This window comes from Antennarius striatus, chromosome 13 (assembly GCF_040054535.1).
Source record: "Antennarius striatus isolate MH-2024 chromosome 13, ASM4005453v1, whole genome shotgun sequence".
Classification (NCBI taxonomy): domain Eukaryota; kingdom Metazoa; phylum Chordata; class Actinopteri; order Lophiiformes; family Antennariidae; genus Antennarius; species Antennarius striatus.
The window spans coordinates 20,146,572-20,168,824 of NC_090788.1; the positions used below are offsets into that span (position 1 = coordinate 20,146,572).

A 22,253-nucleotide genomic window follows, 5' to 3' on the forward strand; every position below is an offset into this window, starting at 1 on the left:
TGAGGTCAATTAAATATCATTATTACTCCAAATATTAAAGTGTTATTCCATAAGACCTACCAGAAATAATTACAGGACATAAAAACAACACATAATTAATAAAATACAGGTACAGGTCATTTCGAGTTAATTCGTTCTTGATTATACAGTGGATTTCCAAAAAGTATACATCTTTGCACTCAACTTAGCATCTGCCACAGATATTGGAATCGTAAAATCAGTATAAACCGTGAAAAGCACATAATATCATGTTACTGTACAATAAATAAGAATTACAGCATAGTGTAATGATACATATACATACCTATAATCCTAAAATCTGCCGTTAAATGTCACTGATTCATGTGATGGTTTTGAATTCTGATTATTTTACAATAAACTGTTGCTCCTTATAATTTAATCCTTGAGGAAAAGAAGAATGAAGTACTTGAAGAATGAGGTCAGATGAGTGTCGGAGATGCGGGAACGCAGCGGTGCTGCTCGGCGGGGGCTGTGGCAGATAGAGGAACTGCGTGACATTGGTGGATATGACGGCGCACGTTTCTTTGTATCTCTAAATGTCTGTAGGTCCAGTGTTCGCATGTTGAGGACTACCTGTATACATATCGCCTGCTTGTTCTCCAGGAATAATGACCAAAGGTAGTTATTCTGTGGAATGCAACAAACGAAATCTGTTTATGCACACGTGTGCACGGCGAGCAAAAGCTTTTGTTTCTCTCCGCATTTTTCCGTCCTCTCGTCCAAACAGCTCACTCCTGCAGGTGTCAGGCTGAGCCACAGTCATCAGGGAGAAATATGGTCTGTAAGCCGGAGCTGTAGCGCCATTACTGCTAGCGTCTTACTGCTGCTTTCATCTGTTAGCTCTATCTGGATGGTCATCTGGGGAACCTGGCGGCCCCATTGCCATCAAATTGAAGCTGGGCAGGAGGAAAGAAAGACCATTATACAAGGCGAGTGTGTGTGTGTTTGTGTGTGCAAGGTATGCATTTCCGTGTGTATCCCTGTTTGTGGATTACAAAGAAAGAGAAAGAGAGACAGAGACTCAATAGGTTTTCCTCAGCTCTCTGAAATAAACCACATGACAAATTAATTGTGTGTGCACCAATCAGAACGAGAGCACTTCGTCGTGTCATTATACTTGTATCTTTGGTAAATTCTCAACAAACATTTGGTTACTTGTTTGTGTGTATGATAATGTTATAGCTGTAGAATATTGTCATGTTCAGCTTTCCTCTTTTTTTCCCCAGCTATTGCATGTTTTTTTGTTTTTTTTTCACAGCAAGCGCCACTGATTTTCTGAAAATTTGTGAAGCAAAATTTTAACTGTTGACCCCAAAAGTTGTGATCTCCATAATGAGCTTCCAGTGGGACTCCAACCCTGGCAGCAGGATAACATTTTAGCAGAAATAATATTAATGTGGAACATTTACATTTCTGAATACTGAACAAGTAAAGACCTGAGAAACAAACTCAAGCACGGCAGACAGCATAACGGATTACAGACGTCAGGGAAGGAGAAGCATATTTACACTTTCTGCCGTTCTGTTCTGTCGCCTGATGATCTGCTCGGTTCTTTATTTTCGTCTGCAAATCACTTCATCTTGAGTATTTAAGCTAAATTCATTTACAGCACTGAGGTATATGTTTCACATGTACAGAATGATCAAGAGAAAAGAGAAATATGGGATGAGCAACAAACCTTCTCTCAGCCCAGTTCTTTGTCTACTTAAGTGTTGAATTTAATTTATTGAATTTATTTATTTATTTTTGGTTCTAAAAAAAGAAAACAGCTTAAAAGTTTGATTGTGTCGTTCTAAATCTGCGTGAATATGTGTTTTAATATTTGAAGAAAAGCATTTCAAAATATTTAATCAAATAAATGATTACATCTGATGAAAGTATTTCTGAAAGGACACTAACATTTTAACATTAAACAGTAGGGTGGCAGAGGGATCGGAATCTCCAACACTAAATAACAACCCAGTATCTTCAGAAACTGATTCAACATGGTCAGTCACGAGACAACACAACACCTTTAACAGGACTAATTGTCATTTTCTCGTGCTTTTAGTACATATAGAGTGAATGACATGAGGTTCGACTGGTGGTCCAGATATGTGTCTCTTCAGGCCTCTGTGTAGAAAGGATTGTGTCTGATGAAAGTCTGATCAGAATGATGCAAAAGTTTACACTCCACTCTTATTCACAAATTACTCACCTACCGTATATTATCTGCAACTTACCTTTATTCTCAGTTGACTAACTATTAACTATGCATGACCTCTGACCTCAAACACATCACATTTTCCTGATGCACAAAGGTAAACGGTCGCACAACGATCATCCATCTCTATTGTTTTTGTCTGGTTCAAAGATGCAAATTTTACCATTTGATATTCAAACAATATACAGTATCTACCTAAAAGAGTTAACAGTTAAACAACAAATTTTATTTGAGTTCATATCAAGCATAGCATGGGAGTCCTCACTGCAGTAAGTGATGGGCAATTCTATGTGTGTGTGTGTGGGGTGTGTGTGTGTGTGTGTGTGTGCATGTGTGTGTGTGTGAATCAAATCAATACTAGCAGTGGTGAGGAGAGCAAAAAGGGCATAAAGCAGAGTTATGGCTCTATCTCCTGGTGTTTCTGTCTCTGAGGGAGCAGCTACGTAAGAGAGACCTTTTAGTGCTGACACATGCCTGAGTGCCTTTATGGTTGAGGGGAGAAGATGTTATGTTTCTGAAGTATGACTGCTCGTACAAACACTCCTGAGCAAATGATGGCAGAGATAATGATGACTGCTGTCACTGCTAAGTCCCCACATGCTAGTCTGAAACTCCGTTTGTGCAGCCATGGGTGTATCTGTGGGTAAAATGCACACCGTGTTCCTCTTGCAATGTCATGCACGGACTGTCGTTTGTACGAGCCCCTCAGGGGTCGATTCATATTTGCACCATTTAGGCGTGATTGATTTGCCACTCAGGGTACGCCTACAGCGGTCTGAGATCGTCTCTGCATTCCGCCGAGGAGCTGTCGGTTTTATGACTAGATCTGATATGCATTTGTCAATAATGTGGATGTGAACATTTCCACGGCGATGGCCCAGAGACAGGTTAAAACGTGTGTGTGTGCACTTCCTGTGTGTGTGTTTGTGTGTTACCACGCTGCCCTTATAAAAATGTAGCAAGGTGTACATTAAGGTCAGAATAATGTGTGAAAATATATTAAGTACAAACCTAAGGTAAGGATGATCTTTACACACACACACACACACACACACACACACACACACACACACACACACACACACACTGACACACACACACACACACACACACACACACACATGAAATATTAATTATACAGCTGTGTTTAATAGTATCCACACTAATAGCATTTAAATTGACTCCTATCAAGCTGCATGAAGGACTGAAGGCAGCGTTGTGGTTACTGATTGTGCATCGTTGTGCTTTAAGGACGTGTTCATTATCACCTGTTACTGCAGGCTGTGCTGCTCTACCTGCTGAACTAAATAAATTAAATGCTCTTCCTTTTTTCTGTCTAACATTCTTTCTTTCCTTTGAACCCCTACAGCATTGTAGGATTGGAGTATTGTAACTTTGTGATTAAAGTTCCTTCTTAACTTTTCCACATTCCCCAGGTTTGTCTCTTATTTTTATCAACCTTTTTTTTTTTATTGTCTTGATAAATGTTACATCAAGCATTAATGTTTTAGCTCCACATGAAATTTTTATGGAGACACCGCCATTCCTGTGTCTTTTTAGAATACACTACAGTATGTAGGTCTTATTGTGTCTTCCAGATATTTTATTCAAAGGGGTAAAGCAGAAGATACAAAAGAAAATGGATATGCTATTTGACCAGTTGAACAGAGCGTTAACATAACCAGGTAAACCTGCTGATTGTTCCAACATACCTGCTCCTGCAGTCAGTAGTGTTGTAAATGTTGGTCTTACAGCTGCCAGGAGTCAAAAGTAGATTATATTTTCACAGAACTCATTAGATCAATACGTACCCAAAAAAATGTCACATCCATATCACCTGTCTCTAATTACCAACTCAATATTTTGTCTTTAAATTGTTTTTGAATGCACAAAACTCTGTAAGCTGCAGAATTTTGATATACAGTAATTCAAAAATTCTGTAATTAAGACAACCTTAATTTTATCTGGAAGAAAATCTGAATAATGAATGTCAAAATTGGGTGATTGGATGTCTTTAAGTGGTTAATACTATTACCACTACTAATGATAATGATAATAATAATAATAATACTGTAATCAAAATCATCTCAACATTACTGATAATCACACATAAACATAAACACACACACACACACACGCACACACACGCCATACAGGTGTTGCTCACAGCGCCTGCAGTCTGCAGATGCAGCCTCACTGCATTTGGCGCGCAGCGGCTGTGACGTCACGAGGAGATCGGAGTGAGGGGAGTTGAAATAAAGCAGAGCAGGATCGGAGCGTTGAGAGGAGAACCAGCCGGACGAGCCGGAGGATGGAAACGCGCTGCTGAGACTTGGGACGCGCCACCCGTCCGTCGCCAGTGAGGCAGCCGCTGCAGGAACACCAGCGCGTCATTGAATCTGAAGCCTCGACGCCCCGCTGGAGCTGGAGGAGAGGAGTGGAACTAAAAGAACGCAGTTTGGACGCGTCATTGCGAGGAAATCTGTGGCACATTTTTGCTCCAGTTTCCCCCTTTTTTCCTGCCTTCTTGCCTCGGAATAGCGCAGGTAAGATGGAAGCTGGTGTTTACTGATGCGCAAAGGTTGTTTAGAGGCTTATTTCTAGTTTCCTTTTCTACAAGTTTGCTTTATTTGTGTGCATGGCGCTGCTGTGGATGTCACTAAATGCACTGGGATTGTGAGTGAATGAAAGTAGATGAAGTGTTTGGCAGTGACATGCTTTAAATTCCAGTTAGTTTGTGAGTAGTGCATTAATAATACGCAACGAGCCCCAGAATCCCAATCAGGAACGCGGTGCGCAGCGGCTGCGTCCGGAGAGAGTGTGTGTGTTTCCGAACGCAACCCGGTGTCCCCTTGTCGTCGGGCGCAACACGGGGATGTGATTAATCATTCAGTATGAGCAGATGCCTGCTTCTGTCCCTCATATAAGCCCGTCGCGGCTGCGCCTCCTCCAACACGACCGGGGCAGTGTTTGATAAATGGTCCGGAGTGGCTGCGCTTCGCCGGGATGCGCCAGGTTTGCTCAAGCAGCAGCAGAGGGACTGAAATGATAACACAGTGAGACACGCACATCCTTCCTTGGGGGCTCTCAGGCATTGATTCCCCCTCCCATGCCCACACCCCAACCCCCCGCCCCCCACCCCATTCCGATGTATTTGGCATACGCTGGGAAGAATTTACCTTTTAATGACCTGCGTCCGAAGCGCATCTTTCCCTCCCTCTACTCACCTCAACTCTTAAGAATAAGGAGGGGGGGGGGTCCTTAAGAGTCTGATTATGTTAAATGAGCTGCTTCAGCGCATTCTCATGGGAAAATCCTATCAGTGTCACCAGAGACCTGGAAGAGTGGCAGCAAAACCTCCCTGACGCGCAGCGGAGTGGGAAATGAGGATTGGTTGGCGCGCACGGTGCCGTGATATAGCGTTTAGCGCGCCGGAGCTCTCCACGGTGCTGAAAACGCTCCAGCCTCTTACCCCTCCACTACACTCCCTGCCCCCCCCCCTCTCTTTCTCCATCCTCTCTTTGGCTTTGTTGGATTTCCTCTTCACCTGGAACCAGATATGGAGCCAACATCCAGGAACAGAATTACGCCATCCATCATTGTGCTATCTGTGAAAGACTGATTGTGAATCCAAGCCCTTCAGCTTTATGGGGCCAACATCCACCCCCCTCCAGCTCCACTCAGACATAGTTTCACATATGAACACATGCAGCTCTGCACATGCACAATGTTGGATCAATACCCTGCCTTTGCGCCAGAATGAGAATATTAACTGGAACAACTCCTATTTTGCAGTAACTTTGCAGCCTTTATGCAAGTTAACCCTTGCAAAAAAGGAAATGAACAAGTTAGATCTTTGTTTTATTTTACTTGGATTCGATTGGAGCTGTTTCTAACGGATGATTCAGTAAAGCCGTGACAGAAAATACCAGCGTCTAAACATGTGAGAGAACAGCCACTTTTAAACACAAGTGAGTTCAGTTTAAATGCCCTCAAAGAAAAGATGACAGCATCACATTAACACGACACTAAAACACAAATCAGCACTCGTGGGGGGCTCAGAAACCACCCATCAGGTCAGCTCCAGGCTCCTGCTATGTTGTCGGGGCGGTCACATTATGTTCCTGAACCCTGTCAAAGTGGCTCTGCAGCTAAACCTGAGGTCAAAGTTACAGTTGAGAAATAATGATGCACCCCCCCCCCCCCCCTCCCCTAGAGTCGTGACTCAGTGGCGTTATTGCGGTTTGCAGTCTGGTGTGTAACTTATTAGCTGTCTGACAGAGAGCCATTACAGCGCGGTGTCCAGCAGATTGTGCTTGCTTGTTGTTGCTTGAGAGGCAGTCTAATAGTGGGATGGCTCACACACACACACACACACACACACACACACACACACACACACACACACACACACACACACACACACACACACACACACACACACACACACACACACACACTGTACCAGCCCATGTCATTAGGGTTGAAGAAGGCTCCTGGAGTGCTCTAAACCCCTCAGAAGCTATAACCAGCTTAGAGCAGCGTATGAGTATAAATACATGTGTGTAAAATAAAGAGTGTCAGGAGTGGAAATAAAGGCTTTGGTTATGTGAACGAGCTGTGGAGCAGTTTTCCTTTACACACACACACAGATGTTATTCCTACTGTAGTCACCTCTTTAAGCGTGTCTGCAGACAGAATCAGCGTAATTGGGTTTTTGAGTGAAGCTGGGAAAATGTAGGCTTCAGTCAGCTTTCCTTCTACTGTTCAACAATCTCAGTGCTGATGCTTGATATACATACATCAGTTAAACAAGGAGTGCTGACATGATATCTGGACATTCAAAATAACCAAATCCTCCTGTTTAGTTTGAGGTAAATAGAATAATCCCTACTTTATAGCAGATATTAGTAGAAATCATGCTTAGCCATGAATGTCAGGACATTCCATTGGTGGGAGCGCTGCTGACATGAAACCTGGTAAATCTGGTATACGCTGGTCTCACTCCTTTTTTTTTTTTTTTTTTTTTTTGATAGTAGCCAAAACAGTTGCTGATCCAGTACTTCATAACAAACTGTGGCTGGAAAAACACTTTTTAGCGCCAGTTGTAAAGAATCTTGCTGAAAATATTTGATCCAAGCAACGATAGGAGGAGCATCGCAAAGATGGTTATGGAGTTTTGTAAGTCATCATGTTTGCACACTTTATTTTAAATTTATATCTTCTTAACTTAGTAAAGACGTGACACGACATCCAGTTCTCAGAACTGACACACACAGAGTCCTGGATGACGATGCCATGAAATGCTCAAGTGGAAAAAAATGCATTTTTCACATCAGCTACAATTCCCCATTTATGAACAGTTGAAATCTTTTGGCATCGCTATGCTTGAACCCCATGCAGAGCTTGTCTAATCACTAGAAGGGTTTATTTACACACACAAAGATATCCCCTCAAGCAACTCAAACCCATTTCCGTATTTTTATTTCATTTGGTAACACAGTTTTGTTTTGCTTTGATTTGATTTTCCAAAAATATATGAAGGCATATCCAACAAAAATGCTAAAAATACTGTAGAGATGTTGAGTCATGCTTCTGTGTCCTGATTCCAGCAGAAAGCATTTACAGTGTGGCTCTGACAATGCAGTTTGAAATTGAACTGATGAACCTCAGTCCTGTAGGTCTCAGTGAGGCCTGACACTCACTGAGACCTACAGGAATTATATAACATCATATAACATGATTAGTATTTGGTCCATGACAAGGATTAACACGTCAATGACACACACACACACACACACACACACACACACACACACACACACACACACACACACACACACACACACACACACACACACACACACACACACACACACACACACACACATATAATTTTTTAATATAAAAAATTACATTATATATATATATTGAGCTGGTCGGTTCATCCTTTGCAGAACAGAGGGCTGTAAAATGTGGACAACACGGTTCACTTGAAATTCCTATCGCTAATGTTGAACTTTGAGAGATGACCTTTACCGCTGGATCCCATATGAACACAGCAGCTGAGCTTGGAGCATCAGTAGCGCAGCTCTGAGCAAATAGCAGTAGCTACCTCCTCCGTCTGAATGGAGGAAACCGATGAAACAGTCAGAGAGGGAGAGAGAAATCTGAAAAGGGGTTGCAGAAAGGTCGCGCGGCGTATCTGTTTTCTATTGTGAGTTTAGTCAGCCATCTGCCTGTCTCTTTCATGTCATCCTTCTGTCCGGCGCTTAAAACTGCCAAATGTTGGTCCTTTATTTAATAGTTGCTTTTTCACATCACAGTTGGAAAAGTGGTCGGACTCAAGGTTATGTGAATATGGCAGCTAATTCAGTGCAGTACTAAAGGTGTTATCTCATTTCTCCTGATCTCTTAAGGCATTCAACATGTCAAATAGAAAAAAAATGCTGTATGTTGCTATGTTCCAGTCATTATACATTATACACTTTATAGTTGAAAACATAGATAGATGCTAAGGAAAATGGAAACAGACAGTAAATCTACAGGAATTAACTAGTCAACATTTTTGTTGTGTAAAGTTCTTATCAGCTCTGAAACTGAAATTTTAAAAAATGATGAAAATGGATCTTTGAGCTGAGACTATCTTGTCAGACAGAACCCATCCAAGGTCAAAAATAAGATTCCATCACACTACATTTCTGCATTTATTCTACACTCTACGTTTATTTTTTAAATAATACCATCAGAGAACTGCACTCTGTAAACTCTACATTTTACTGACCTGCCAGTAATAGATCAGGTGCAAAATTATAATAATAATAATAATAAAAAACGAGTACAAATTTTCAGAAGTTCTTATGGATCAAATGCTTCAGACAAGATTTGACTGAACTTATTTATTCTATTGACATCTTAAAACACGTGAAGCTTGAGCGGTGGAGCCCGTCAACCCAGCAGACAAACCGACCCCTCGATGACCCTTTGACCTTGACTGCATGTTTCAAGACTTATTCTAAAAATGGATAAAAATAGATTGATTATATCTCTTTTGAAGCCAGTTGAAAGATTTCAAATACAGTTTAGTTTGGGGGAGTCTTGAAGTCAATATCTCTGGATCATATGGAACCCTTGCATTGTAGTTTACTACACGATCTGACTATCCGGTGTTAGAGATGAATGTTTTTCTTTCTCACATTCATTGATTTTTTTTTTTTTTTTGGCTGTTGCCACCATGAATGATGCTCCAAAAAACAACACTTAACTATTTAGTTTTCTAGTGGTTCTCCAGTCAGTGAACTAAAATCACATTTCTCTCCACAAAGTGCCTCTGAATGGCCACTTATCCCTTCACAGGTGATTTTCTCTCTGTTACCAAAGCAGGCCTCTTTAACATTTTGGTAAAGCTCTAAAATTAGCAAACACAGTTGTGTTAGCCAGACAGGTCCCAACTGTTCAGGCTCTTCAGAATTCACTTTCATTTTTTTTAAGGGGGTTTCATCTGTAACTGACAAGCAGGATGTTAGGGAAAAAGACAAATTTAGAGCTATAGTTTGAGTTAAAGAAGTGGAGAATAGATTATAAGGAGTCATTGGTGCTTTATTTTCAGGAGGAGGTGTTCACCCACCTCCCACCCTGAGGGTCTCTGTCTATGTGGAGACAGAAAGTGACAAACTGAGTGTGACAATAAGTATTTCGAGGTAACATGGTAGAAGCTAAGCTAACATATTTTCTCCCTCCCTAAAGGTGAGCGTGTTTAATAACATAAACTTTTTTTGCTCACATTTGTGTGTTAATCTGCTTTTAAATATTATTTTTTTACTTTTGGTTTCTTGTTTTCTCGTACTGTTAAGGAAATGTAATGAGAGAAAGTCCATTGTAAACACACTGGGCAAGAAATCCAATTGTCATATTTAATCTTACATTATATTTGTCACCTTAAATTCCTAAGTGACATGAACATATGCAGCATTTTGATTATTTTGATACATTTTATATACATTTTTTTTTCCTGTCAACAAATTTCTTTGAAAAACCAAAACCAACAATATATAGATCGACTAATAAGGATTGCCTTTGCATGTGAAGCCTGTTAGAGAGCATTTCTCTGTCATAAACCCATATGGATGTTCCCAAAACCAATCAGAAACATATTAGAGCCACTCTGCTGCACTGAATGACAGGATACCATCATAGACTTGTGCATTATAGAAAATTTATGCAGACATTGCTGCTGCTGAAATACACACAACACAACAGTAGGTGCAAAAAAGTCTCTAATGCATGAACTATTTATTGAACTACACAAGATTTGCAGATGATGCTGCTGTTTTGCAATGTTGTATGACACACAGTTATTGTATCTAAATGAGATGATGGGTGCAGCTTGAATAAGCTGGGACTGTGATGTGACGCTCTAAGAAGCACATAAAACCACCTGTGACACAGTTTGTCTGATGGCTAACGTTGTGTGGACCTTCCATTTGTTGTTGCAACTGTAAGCCATCATCATTCCTTCTACCTTTTATTCTTAATTTCTAAGATGTCAGAGTAAAATCTTTTTAACTCTTCAGCCGTGATCCTGGTCTGATAAGGTCTGTCAGAGTTTAACAGCTGTGCTGTCAGACCCCATGTCTGCTTTCTGAGGGCAGCTCTGATGAGCATTTTACATTACGGTGAATGACACTTCATAACCTTATCTTTCCAGGCTACTGCGCTGTGTAAATCCTTTTTAGGGGAAACATCACTCCAGAGTCTTCTGAGAATTTATCATGAAAAAAAAAAAAAATGAAAGTGAAAAATCCTGAAAGGATGCATATCCTGTTCACTTCGAGTGTGTGGAAGATAATAAGGGTTAGAAAGGTGTGATCCTGATGCGTGGCTGAGAGAGATTGACACCCACGGTCTCTCCGGTGTCTCCCTAAACCACACAGAAACAAGAAGTAGATATGGATGCTGCACACAAACCGAATGACTTTCAAACATGTACGAATTTCTAGTTATTATGTTATGATTGCAGTCATGCCTGGAATTGTTTTCCTCAACACACACCTGTGAATCATCTTTTGTCTGTCTGTGATTTAGCTGAATGCTCATCTTTAGGTAAAAAGACATCCGCATCTCAGCAACGATCCTTGTTAAAATAAAATATTTACTGAATAAATCAATGAATGAATGGAGGACTGATTGAATACAAACCGCAGCCACAGATAATGGTATGTCAACAATTTGTGAGCTTATTGGCTTATTTCATGCTACGCAGTGATCTTAACCTGCTGGCTAGAACAGACAGACGTGTCAGCAGACATGGGATGATAGCAAAGACGTTTCCAAATAGGAGCATTTGTTGGAGGCAACACTTAGTTTGCATTAAGCTGATCAAACGCTTAGCTCTTTAAAAACATTTATTAAGGATTGATCAAACTTTGTTTAGAGAATATCTTGTGAGGTGGAACAGTAATCTATTTAAAAAAATTGTCTTTGTTGGCAGTAACACCTCAATCCATTTGCACAGCTCCGAAAAAAATGACACAATCTGGTGCCAATGGACCGACGTTACAGTTTCAGCATGTAGTGTTCACTGTCATTTTTTGTGTTCCTCCCACCTTCCTTGGTCAAACGCTCAGCATCTTGCAGGGAAGGACGCCTGCTGAGCAGGAACTGATTGTTGTTATGGAACTGCAGGTGTCATTTGTAACTGTGACAGCAAACCTACCTGGAGCAAAAGCTGGGATGGAGAATGGGAAGCAGAGTACCTCCGGATCGCTTGGATTGGTGTCAGTGTCAACATTATTACTACTGTGTGCCGAACAAAATTCCCAGATGGTGTCTAGCACTTTGGTAATCAAATGTTAATATGTTGACTTAATTAGAAAGATTAGCACAACTAGTGTCATGCACCAAAAAAAAAAAAAAAGTCCTCAAAAGCTAAAAACACATTTTAAATCCTTTGCATGAACCCTAATCTGGTTACACATGTTCTGTATTGACGTGTTACTGGGGTTAGGGTTGGTTTGTTTGGGTTGGTCTAGTTTGGTTTATTTGGTTTGATCTGGTCTGGTTTAGTCTGGTCTGGTCTGGTTTAGTCTGGTATGGTCTGGTTTAGTCTGGTATGGTCTGGTCTGGTTTAGTCTGGTTTGGTTTTGTGTGGTTTGCTCTTGTTTAGTCTGGTACGGTCTGGTCTGGTTTTGTCTGGTTTGATCTGGTCTGGTTTAGTCTGGTCTGGTCTGGTTTAGTCTGGTATGGTCTGGTCTGGTTTAGTCTGGTTTGATCTGGTCTGGTTTAGTCTGGTCTGGTCTGGTTTAGTTTGGTTTGGTTTGGTCTGGTTCAGTCTGGTTTGGTCAAGTTTAGTCTGGTATGGTCTGGTTCAGTGTGGTCAACATGTGTGGTCATGCTATAAAACATACAGCGGGATATGCTATCAACCTGGTAGCAACTGCTTTTAAAATGTGATTTTCCAAACAAACAAGCAAACAGAGGGACGTAATGGACAGACATACAAACAGTAGCATAGCGAAGCAGTCACAGTACCAACACTCAAGATGACCACATTCTGTGTCCATCGTATTTGCATGGCTGTCATGAGTGAGAGCTGAGAAAAGGACAGACTGAGAGCTGCGAACACTTCCAAACAGCAGATCTTGGCTAAATAAATATTCAAATTGATACAAACATTGTTTGTTGTTCAGTAGCAGCCAAACAAGTAGCCCTTCATTAAATACATGAAGTCCGCCTCTATCTATTTCTCACCCTCTCGCGGTCAAACAAACAACAAATGTGTGTGTTTGAGAGAGAAAAACAGGAGAAGGGTTCTCAAACACACCACGTTTCTGTAAGTTATTAACACCTCACCAGCTGCGCTGAAAATATAAGCTAACCTGAACCTTCCCACCCCCAACCTCAGAGATTCATGTTCCCCTTGTTTGATTCAAACTTGTTGTTCCTGATGGAGTTGGAGTGCCCCTTTTACAATATGACCCCCTCACCTGCCCCAGACTAAGACTTTTGATTTAAAATACGTGTAGCAATAGTTACATCCCGCAAAGCAGAGTATTGCAAGTGTAATTTTTATACCTTTGGAGGTAGACATCTCTGAACCCCTGATGAGATATAATCACAAAACAAAAACACAACATTTTCAGGAAGCCAGAGACACAAACATGTGTAGCTCAGGGTAACATTTTCAATTCAGGGGTGTCGTGGGATGTTGGAGTCTCTGACTGCCTTATTCTGTCTTTGTTACTGCATATTGGTCCAAAATCCATGTGTCCCATTTTCTTATGTGCAAAAAAATTACTTGGGGCACATAACACAACTTTTTTTCTTCTTCTCCCGTTAGTCACCAGTTTTTCATCCATTCGTATTTGTTTGGCTAAGTTTTTTATGCTGGGTTTCCTTCCTGTCGCAACCTTTTGCATTTATCTTGGGACCGGCCAACATTTGACACTGGCTTGTGCTTCTTTAGGGATGCAGATGGCAGGGATTGAACCCAGAGCATGTGAGGCATGTGCTCTACCACGGAGCACGTGTCATCCATCCATTTTCGTCAGGAAAATGGATGGATGGAGAGGAAGCTGTGGTGTAACGCCAAAATTCCACCATCATTCCTGGAATAAGATGACTGGGAATCAGGCCCACAGATAAGAATCAGTTTTAGCAGTAAATTAGTTGATCCACACCAGAGAACAACTTTCCGAAATTGTATTTAGAAAATTTTTTCCACAACAGAAGCAAATTAGTCAGCGTTGCTGCTGTAGAGCATACAGTGTGCTCTCTAGGATCCATACTTGATATTGCAGACACACATCACCATTAGCTCCAGTCTGACAGGTTGTGTGCTCTCCAGAACAGAGCCAGATGTTTTCTAATTCCTCACACTGATGGAAAAAAATGACCGTTAGCGTATGTTGAGAAGACTGAAGCACATAACACTCATTTTGGATTCTGAGACAATCTGATCCATCCTGATCTGTGAACGGTGTATCTGTGACGTGTCTTATGCTATAATGTGTTCCATCAGCAATGCCTAGTTAGTCAGCTGTTTTTGTATTAAGAAAAACATGTTCTAGATGTTTTGAAGGTTATGTGACTGACACAGCTTGACTGGATGAAGCCAAATAAAGTTGAGATTTTTGTCGTGCCTATTATTTGGTCAGCCACTGCAGACAAGGTGACTTTGAGTTGTGGGGAAACTATATTTAGACAGAAAATTCAGACAGTGAAGAAAAGCATATGCTGTCTTGATGATCAAGGATTCAATCTTCAAATGTCCCCATGCAGTCCTTGGACATGTGGCGGTTTTAACAATCTATTGACTTCATGAGACCTGACACTGCTCGCTGCAACAACCAATGATAATTTTGGATGCTTGTTATGTTCCGTTCATGCATTAATGAAGAAATTTTAACACCTTTTTAAAATTGGATCCTCGCCCTGAGCAAAAATACCTTCCTGTGCAGTACGGGATTGTTTCATTCCCTTTTGTCTTTTGTTACGTTTATCCTTTAGTTCACAAATCTGGATGAGGTTACATTTAAAAAAAAACTAAAACCAATTTCTTGCACATCATATAATGAAGTGAAATTTCCCTCAAGAAAGGAAGTGACTAAATAAAGAAGCAGGTGGGCTGCAGGCAGCTCTACAGATGCTTCAGGCCTTAACAATACTTTTTGGGCCCCAAAAATTATAAATTCCTAAGAAAGACATGAAATATGAGAGATATGGAGAAAAGTAGCTGTGAGGAAATGTTCTTTTTTAGTAACTGCCAGGGCATTGAATCTGTTTATAATGCAAATCTGGAAGGTCTTGAACAGTTGACTTGGTCTTGTCAGGCTCTTTAATATGCTGGTCAAACGATGGCTCACTCTTAGACTTTCTCCAGAGTGATACATTTCAAAAATGCTCTATTCATTTCACATCACCGGAGCTGTGATAGTGTGTAATCCTGTGTGTTCACATATGAATGTGTGTAGGTGTGTGTGTTTGTGTGTGTGTGTGGGCCAATGCCACAGGGGCCAGACAGCACATTAAAACATTGAATGGCAGATCTCATTTAGCGTTTAATTTCACAAGGGTGAAGCTCTCGTCTGTGAGCGCCCATTAGCCTCAGGCTAGCTAGCTGAGTGATACTGGTGGGTTCTTCCTCCACTGATGTGTGCAGCTTCTTCTCCCCCCCCCCCACTATTCCCATTCACTTCTTGAGCAGGTCAGCGTTACGTTGTTATCTCCAGCACGTTAGGGGCAAACATTACACATTCAACGCTAAACACGTCAGTCCGACTCCTGTTGAGACTTGTTATTCTCTAGATCATGACTTTAAAATGCTAGAGGGTGCATTTGAGAAAGAGAAATAAATAAATAAATTAAAATATTAATTGGAAATGCTAATTTTGTGACAACCTTCACCAAATGCCTCCTGGGGGATCCTGAGGCGGTCCCAGGTCGTATGTGATCTATATCTGTCCAGCGACTTCTGGATCTACCCCTAGAGTCTTCTCCCTTTTGGGGGAAATAAATTCTCTGGAGGACTCGTAATCAGATGCCCAAACCACCTCAACAGATTCTTTTCCAGTTAGAAGATTCTTTTCCAGTTAGAAAAAGCAGCGGTTATAGAGATAGAGATAGCCCAGCTCCCTTTGGATGTCTGGGTTATCTCTATCTCTGGGCTATCTCTATCTCTGGGCTATCTCTATCTCTGGGCTATCTCTATCTCTGGGCTATCTCTATCTCTGGGCTATCTCTATCTCTGGGCTATCTCTATCCCTAAGGCAGAGCTCGGCCGCCGTTGGACGGAAGCTCATTTTGACTGCTGGTGTCTACGATGGTGTTCATTTGGTCACTAACCTGAGCTCATGAAGAAAGGTGGGGGTTGTAAAATAGATCATCTGGAGAATGAAGAGCTCTTTATGTCATCCTGTCTTTACCACTATGGTACAATGCTATACCGCTGATGCCTCTGTCCATTTCACGCTCCATTTTCTCGACACTCCAGAGCAAGTCCACGAGAAAGTAAAACTCCCTCACTCGAGGCTATAACTCACCCCTCCAAACCTGGAGGGGGCAATCCACCAATTTTTTCTGGCAGACAACTGGCATACATTAAACAAAGTAAATTAAATATATTGTCATAGTCTCGACACTGAATGGAGCGATTGTTCCTACCAGCACTATTACTGTTGGTACTTTATGGGCGTTTTTCTCATAATACTTGTTAATTAAAGTTGTGCTAATCATTATTTTTAAATAACCATTGTATCAAATGACCATGGATAATGTGGAGTCACTTGTAGCGGACAAACGTCCAAGATTTATCACTTGACTCAACAGTTCCTCTCAAGACTTTGGAGTATTTTAGTGTATTTTAGTTTAGGATCACTCGTCAGTCTAAGGGTTTATTGTATGGTGATAAAAGTGTGTATGCTAGTGCTCAGCGACAGTCTGCAGCATTTAACTAAATGAACCCAGTTAATTTCTCCCCAGACTTGGTGGACATCCAAATCCAAACATGAGTCCTAATGAACCGTGTTATGTCAGGTGACGTAAGCAGGACACAGAGGTCAAGGTGAGACGCAGCACGACTATAACATTTAATATTCCAGCAAGTAAACACAGAGACTGTTTGAGATGCATCATGTTTTCGTGCCCTTGTTTTAGTTGGATTGCAAACTTTATGGCCCCTGAGGGAATTTGTTTTCAGACTGGTTCTGCAGAGTAACACACAATATATTCACATAATAAACCACGAGGCCACATTAAAAACAATAAACACATTATCTGGAAGTACAAGACCGTACATAACAATCTGCCCCCGACACGTAGCGCACTCATAAACACCTGCATTAGCTGATAACACCAGACAAGACGTCAGCGCGTTTATGAAGTTCATTAAATATTAAAAAATTAAAGTTTTTGCAGAGAGCCTGAGAAACACAATATGAGAACCACTAGTGTCGTACAACACAAACCCACAACCGCAAATACAATAAACTATAAATACAATAAACTATAAATACAATAAACTATAAATACAATAAACTATAAATACAATAAACTACAATACAGGTTTTCTATTGCAGACAAAATTCCTATTTGTTATGTCTGCAGAATGCATTAATGTTCTTTTGTACTAGACTAAACTTTACAAGTGGTCATTAATTTACACACACACACAAACACACACACACACGCACGCACGCACACACGCACGCACGCACACACACACACACACGGGCGCTGTGACGTAATGCTGTCACGGTTTGGTGTCGGTGTTCTGCTTCTCTGCTGTGCTGGGGTGTGGCAGGAGGAGGGGCCTAACACGTGGGCGGAGTCTCGTCTCCACACCTGTTGTTCATCTCAACACCTCGACCTGATCAGGCTGGACAGCCTGAGGCTTTTGTTTCTGGTCCAGATTGTTTTGTACTCACGCCCTTTTGTCTAGTTCTGGAATTCTTGAGTCTTCTTGTGTTTCCTGGATTTTTCTGCGTCGCCAGATTAAAATATGGAGCAAAACTTCTGGACTGGTGTCCTGATCGTGTTTCTGACAGTACAATCTGGCCAAGACTGGACCCAGCAGACCCTGGTTCTCTTCAGGCAGTGCTTGATCAGACTGTAAGTAAAGCAGGATCCAGATTTCAACCTCATGCAGCGGTGGAAACCTACCATGGCGGCTTCCAAGCCTGTTCCAGGGCCAGTCCCAGAACTGTGCTCGAGTCTGTGCCCGAGTCTGTGTCCGAGTCTGTGCCCGAGTCTGTGTCCGAGTCTGTGTCCGAGTCTGTGCCCGAGTCTGTGCCCGAGTCTGTGCCCGAGTCTGTGTCCGAGTCTGTGCCCGAGTCTGTGTCCGAGTCTGTGCCCGAGTCTGTGTCCGAGTCTGTGTCCGAGTCTGTGCCCAAGCCCGAGTCTGTTCCCAATTCCGAGCCCGAGCCCATTCCTGAATCTTTCTCGGACCCTGGGCTTGAACTCCATTTCATTCTGGAGCCCGATCCTGACCCTTCCCTGGGATCGTGTTTGGGATGTCAGGGGCCATCCCTTGAGGGGGGGGTCACTGCCTGTGGGTGCTCTGTTGCTCTGCTTTAGGTGTGTTTACATCAGGTTCAACAAGTCCTGTTGTGAGAGCACCTGGGACGCTGAGTGTATGCTTTTCTTGAGAGTGTATTGATTGGGTATGTGATTGTGTGTGATTGATTGTGTGTGATTGATTGTGTTACAACAGTAAAACATCTACTTGCGTTGATGCCTGACACTCCTCATGAACACAACCTTCTGAACCTTCAGAGTGTCTTTGTTGACCTCACAAGTTTTTCTGAATTCTGTCCTGTGATTTTTATTTGGTGTGTGATGCAGTGTTTTCATGTGTGTGTGTGTGTGTGTGTGTGTGTGTGTGTGTGTGTGTGTCCATGACGACTGGATGTGGTTGTGTACTATCTGATCCTCTGTATGCATGGGATTAGAGGGATTTTTAAAGAATGCGCCTCCAGTTATTGTTTTATATATGATTGGAATAAAAGGAGCTTAATTTATAGTAATAGTTACGTGACAATGCTTGACAATTATTTTTCAAGTAGAGACAATAAATTATTTGAGTGCTATTATACAACAGGTACAGAACAAACCGAACTGTTCCTGCTCCCTTTAATAGGATGAATTTGAAGAGGAACGATGTTTTGCGTACCATCCACGACGTTCTTTGTGTTTTCTTTCTGCTTCTCCACTCAGGCAGACACATGGGCAGCCTGGGTGTGTGGACCGTGGCTGTGGCCGCTCTGCTGGGGTCCTCAGGGTGCTGGCTGGCTGAAGGGCACGCGAGCAGCAGGCGGGGCAGCATGGATACAGCCAGCGTGGCCCACAGCTCCATGCAGGAAACACACTCCACGGTAAACACTGAACATCAGCTCCACTCTGTCAGGAGGAAAATCAATCACCTCCAGCATAAATCACATCAGGATGACAAATCAAGATGAAGTGAATCAAAACGCCGTTTGTTGTCCTATTTGAAGCGCTTTGTTGCACTCCTGTCGTCATGACCCCCCCCCCCCCCCCGTATGCTGAGATGTGGCGCTGGAGAACTTGCATTTAAAACTATACATATTCTAATTTTATGCTGTGTATAATTCCAATTCTAAGAAGACCTGATGGAATTGTCAAAAGGGAAGCACACTGAATATTCCATACAAATAGAAAATATCTTTACTTCAATTTTCAACAAATTTGTCCCCAAAGACAAGGGGCTCCATGAAGCTGGAAAATCAGAAATGGCTGTTTATGTAATGTATATCCATGATTTACAGGGCAGAGACTGATATATAGATGTATGAATTTATTGGATATTTTTAATGGTTTCAATTGTTTTCTATCTTTTAATGAATTAGTTGTGACGTCACACATCACAAGCTTCTTTAATATCCTCTGAACTTCTTTGATCTCTGGGGTATCGATGACTGGTGTCCCCTCTTATCCTGCATTTATATTTCATCCATCCCTTCTCTCGCTTTATGGGCTGTTTAAGATAATTCTTTAAACCGGTCATACACTGACAAGCCAGACACAACATCCTTTATGGATGTAACAGACTGAGAAAAGAAGAGCATGAAGCGAAGCAAGAAAAGTCCACATGTTGTGATTTTTACTTCTGTCGTTTTCCTGGGATCCGTCTACAACTCTGGCAGAGCAAAGAAAAGAAGAAGCCAGCAATGTGCTGACAAATGCCTCATGAGTGCGTTGCAGCTGGCCCATGATGCAGTTGGTGACAGAGCTACACACTGCACCATGGTGCTGCACCTAATCTGAGATATCATTAAACTAATTTCAAAATATAGTATTTTTTTGTGCTGAGGATGCTTCTCCTGCTGATGGTACAGGGATAAAACTAGAATTTCTTAGTTATAACTTATATTTCAAGGCATGCCTTTGAATGAATTACAGCATGCATGGAATTCTTTATTTATTTTATTTGGCTCTATTTCACTTGGTTCACTCAGTAGCTTGTTGTTGCACTGATGATTTACTGAGACAGGACGGGTCCCTCCTCTCTGAGCTACTGACATGAGGGAATCCAGTGCAAATAAATAGATGAACACAGGCAGTGATAAATTCAGCCATTTTTGCCTCCTCCTCATCCGCCTACCTTTTCTTTCCAATCAGGCAGTATCTTAAGAATATTAAGGTGTCAGGATGCATCATGTCCCGGGGGGGGGGGGGCTCTATAAATCTGATGTGAAAATGTCCGGACATTCATGCAAAAATGAGAAACTTTTATCAGTGCACTCCAGTGTTGGTGAGGTGGTCAAATGAATTGTGTGTATGGTATAATGATCCCTCTCACACATTTAAAATCATAATAATTATCATAAAAATCCAAAGCCGCAGTGCTATTTTAACTTGTAGAGTCATAACTGTTCCATGAGTGCCTTTAAATTTGAATAGATATAATCAACTTGAACATAAAACCACAAGCGCTAATCATTAGCGCTGCCTGGCCATTATTCTTCTAGGAATGGGTATCATTAGGATTATAGATACTGATATTCCATGCTGATTGATACTCTTACTTTTTTTTTTTTTTAAACTCTAATTTAAAAGAACAGATACAAGAAAAGATGTGATGGTTGGTTGTTGAAATCTGACGTCGGGGACTCCCAACTCACTGTAAAAAAATAGAAAATAAAAGTAACTGCAACAAGGAGCCAAATACTGCAAAAATATGTAAATTACTATGCGAAAAACTACACCACTTCACTTATTTTATGCTGAATTAAGGATGTTTAGAGGCACTAAAAAACACAACAGTGTTATAATACAAATAATCAGGGTTAAAACTGAAAAATAATCCAATTATAAATTATATAAACTATAATTTCATGTCCAGTTTCTGATTGGTTCATAATTCAACAACATGATAGCATCACTAATCTTAAACCTGACACAGAGAACTTTCTTTAAAAAAGTAGATTTATGATTTTACAGATTTTTTATTTTATATTAGAAAAGTAATTTTAGTATCTTTTAAATACAGGAAAAGTGTGTAAAAGACATAAAAATAATCTAAAAAACTACAGAAAGCGTTTCATTAAAAGACATGCACATTTCCTACCAGCAGCAAGACTAAATAATGAATTACCTGCTGTCAGGGCGGCTCACACAGTTGAAACTATGCGGAGCCATAAATAACTGGAGTCTGGCTGACTGGTCCACATTTGGCTCAACAGCTGCAGAACTCATCATGTGAGGAGCTCTTTGGCAGCTTTATTCAGAATTTACAAACGTGTTATTTATCAAAAAGATGCCTGGATGTAAAGACTCCTTTATAAACATGATAAAATGGTCCCCCACCAGATAATCAACTATAGGCACCAAACACACAACACACAATTCAAAAATCAAACAAAAACCCATCATCTCACCTAATTTCATGAAATCAGGTTCATAACTTGTTGGGAAGAGTTCTGTTTCTTTTTCTGCTGCAGCTTCAGACGTTGATATTTATAAGTTGAATATCTAATAGAGCTTCATGAGACCGGACATCCCATCATGACAGGTTAAATGAACCCGTCACTAGAGCCTTCAATAAGGAGGTGCATTTGTTCCTTATTGCATTTTAACTCCAACGAATGAATTTCTCCACATCCCATCAGACTTTAAAATTTAAATCTCTGGACTTTTTTTACATGAAATCGTGTCTTTATCATTAACTATCAAAGTTGTTGTTTTTATTGTTTTTTTTTATTATTGGTAAAACATGAAATATTCAATAGTGAAATATTAAAGAAATATTTAATATAAATTTCTTTTGGAGGGGGGGGTAAAATATCTTCTGTCTCCTGTTGTCCATGGACCAGACCACCTCTCTCAACCCCACTAACTCAGTTTAGCACCAACCATTTGAAAATGTCAGCTACATTAGATGGCGTTAACATTCAGTAAATACCAGCAGCGTTTGTCCAGGATCGTAATGCTAACGGTGAACCAGAGCTCATTTCTTAACAGTTCTTGGTACATCCTGACATACCCCCCCCCACTCCACCCTCATGTGCAGAGC

General features: G+C 41.1%; 1 protein-coding gene across 1 annotated transcript in view; it reads left to right on the plus strand.

Moving 5' to 3' along the window:
• The first annotated feature begins 4,639 nt into the window (after positions 1–4,639).
• Positions 4,640–22,253, plus strand: part of fstl4 (follistatin-like 4) — a 159,150-nt gene continuing 141,536 nt past the window's right edge. Inside the window, exons 1-2 of the mRNA XM_068331748.1 lie at positions 4,640–4,770; positions 18,935–19,092. Coding sequence (XP_068187849.1) covers positions 18,943–19,092 — 150 coding nt within the window. The 5' untranslated portion in view covers positions 4,640–4,770; positions 18,935–18,942. The remainder of the gene's footprint in view (positions 4,771–18,934; positions 19,093–22,253) is intronic.